The following is a 980-nucleotide window of genomic DNA, read 5'->3' on the forward strand; positions in this document are numbered from 1 at the left end:
GAACGCCTGCCGGTGCCCGATCAGCAGGATGTCCCGGATCACCTGCGACACACCATGGGGGTCAGCACCTCGTCAATACCTCATAGTGTCCCCTCCCGGCCTGGAGCCCCCCCTCACCTTGTGCACGAACTGCTCCACCCGCGTCTGCAGCCCCCAGACCTCGAACTTGACGCTCACCAGCTTGTAGGAGCACATGATGGGTTTGGTGTGCTGGCGCCAGCCCTCCCGCAGCGGCCCGCGGCCCGTCTTAGCTGAGCTGAAGAAACGAGGGTCCTGGGAGAGCACAGCAGGGCTGTGAGCTCCCCAGCCTGCGACAGGGGACAAGGGGATCACCCCAGGGAGCTCTGTGATACCTCTGGGCTGCGGTAGTACCGCTCGGGGATCTCATCGAAGGCGATGTCCAGGAAGGAGACCTCGTGGTCACCCAGGATTTTGTCACTGTGGAAGATCTGTGGAGGGGATGGAGGGTGAGAGGCGCCAGTGCAGCGCTGTGTGTCCTCCCTGGTGAGGAGTTTGCCAGGTCTCAGCTGTGGCGCAGACTCACGTTCTCGCTGTCCCCACAGTTGTCCTCGTACTTGGTCTCGATATAGATGGAGAACTTGGGCAGGAAGGAGCACTGCAGGGACCGGCAGTCAGCCTGACCCCCTGCGAGGGGGACGCACTCCCAGGGGTGCCTACCCCGAGCAATGCCCATCCCAAGGGACTCCCACCCCAAGGATGCCCACCTCAAGCAATGCCCAGCTCCAAGGCATGCCCAGTCCCAAGGGACACCTAGCCCTGAGGACACCCGTCCCAAGGGACACCCACCATGAGGATGCCCAGCCTCAAGGGATGCCCAGCTCCAGGGGATGCCCACCCCAAGGGACACCCACCCCGAGGGACACCCCATCCCTGAAACTGCTGACCCCAAGGCACACCCATCCCTGGGGGACACTCCACCCAGTGCCCCCTTTCCCCAGTCTGGGGAAAGGGCCAGGTCC

At 63.9% G+C, this 980-nt stretch overlaps 1 protein-coding gene across 1 annotated transcript; it reads right to left on the reverse strand.

The window, feature by feature from the left end:
* Window positions 1–6: 6 nt before the first annotated feature.
* Window positions 7–645, reverse strand: LOC104404340 (cytoplasmic phosphatidylinositol transfer protein 1-like; the record flags this gene model as incomplete). Its single annotated transcript, XM_010012748.1, has 4 exons — window positions 7–42; window positions 118–273; window positions 354–449; window positions 545–645. Coding segments are annotated over 4 exons (389 nt in total), but the record flags the coding sequence as incomplete, so codon positions are not given.
* Between the last annotated feature and the right edge of the window lie 335 nt (window positions 646–980).

Source organism: Nestor notabilis, unplaced genomic scaffold (genome assembly GCF_000696875.1).
Source record: "Nestor notabilis isolate BGI_N333 unplaced genomic scaffold, ASM69687v1 scaffold28174, whole genome shotgun sequence".
Classification (NCBI taxonomy): domain Eukaryota; kingdom Metazoa; phylum Chordata; class Aves; order Psittaciformes; family Psittacidae; genus Nestor; species Nestor notabilis.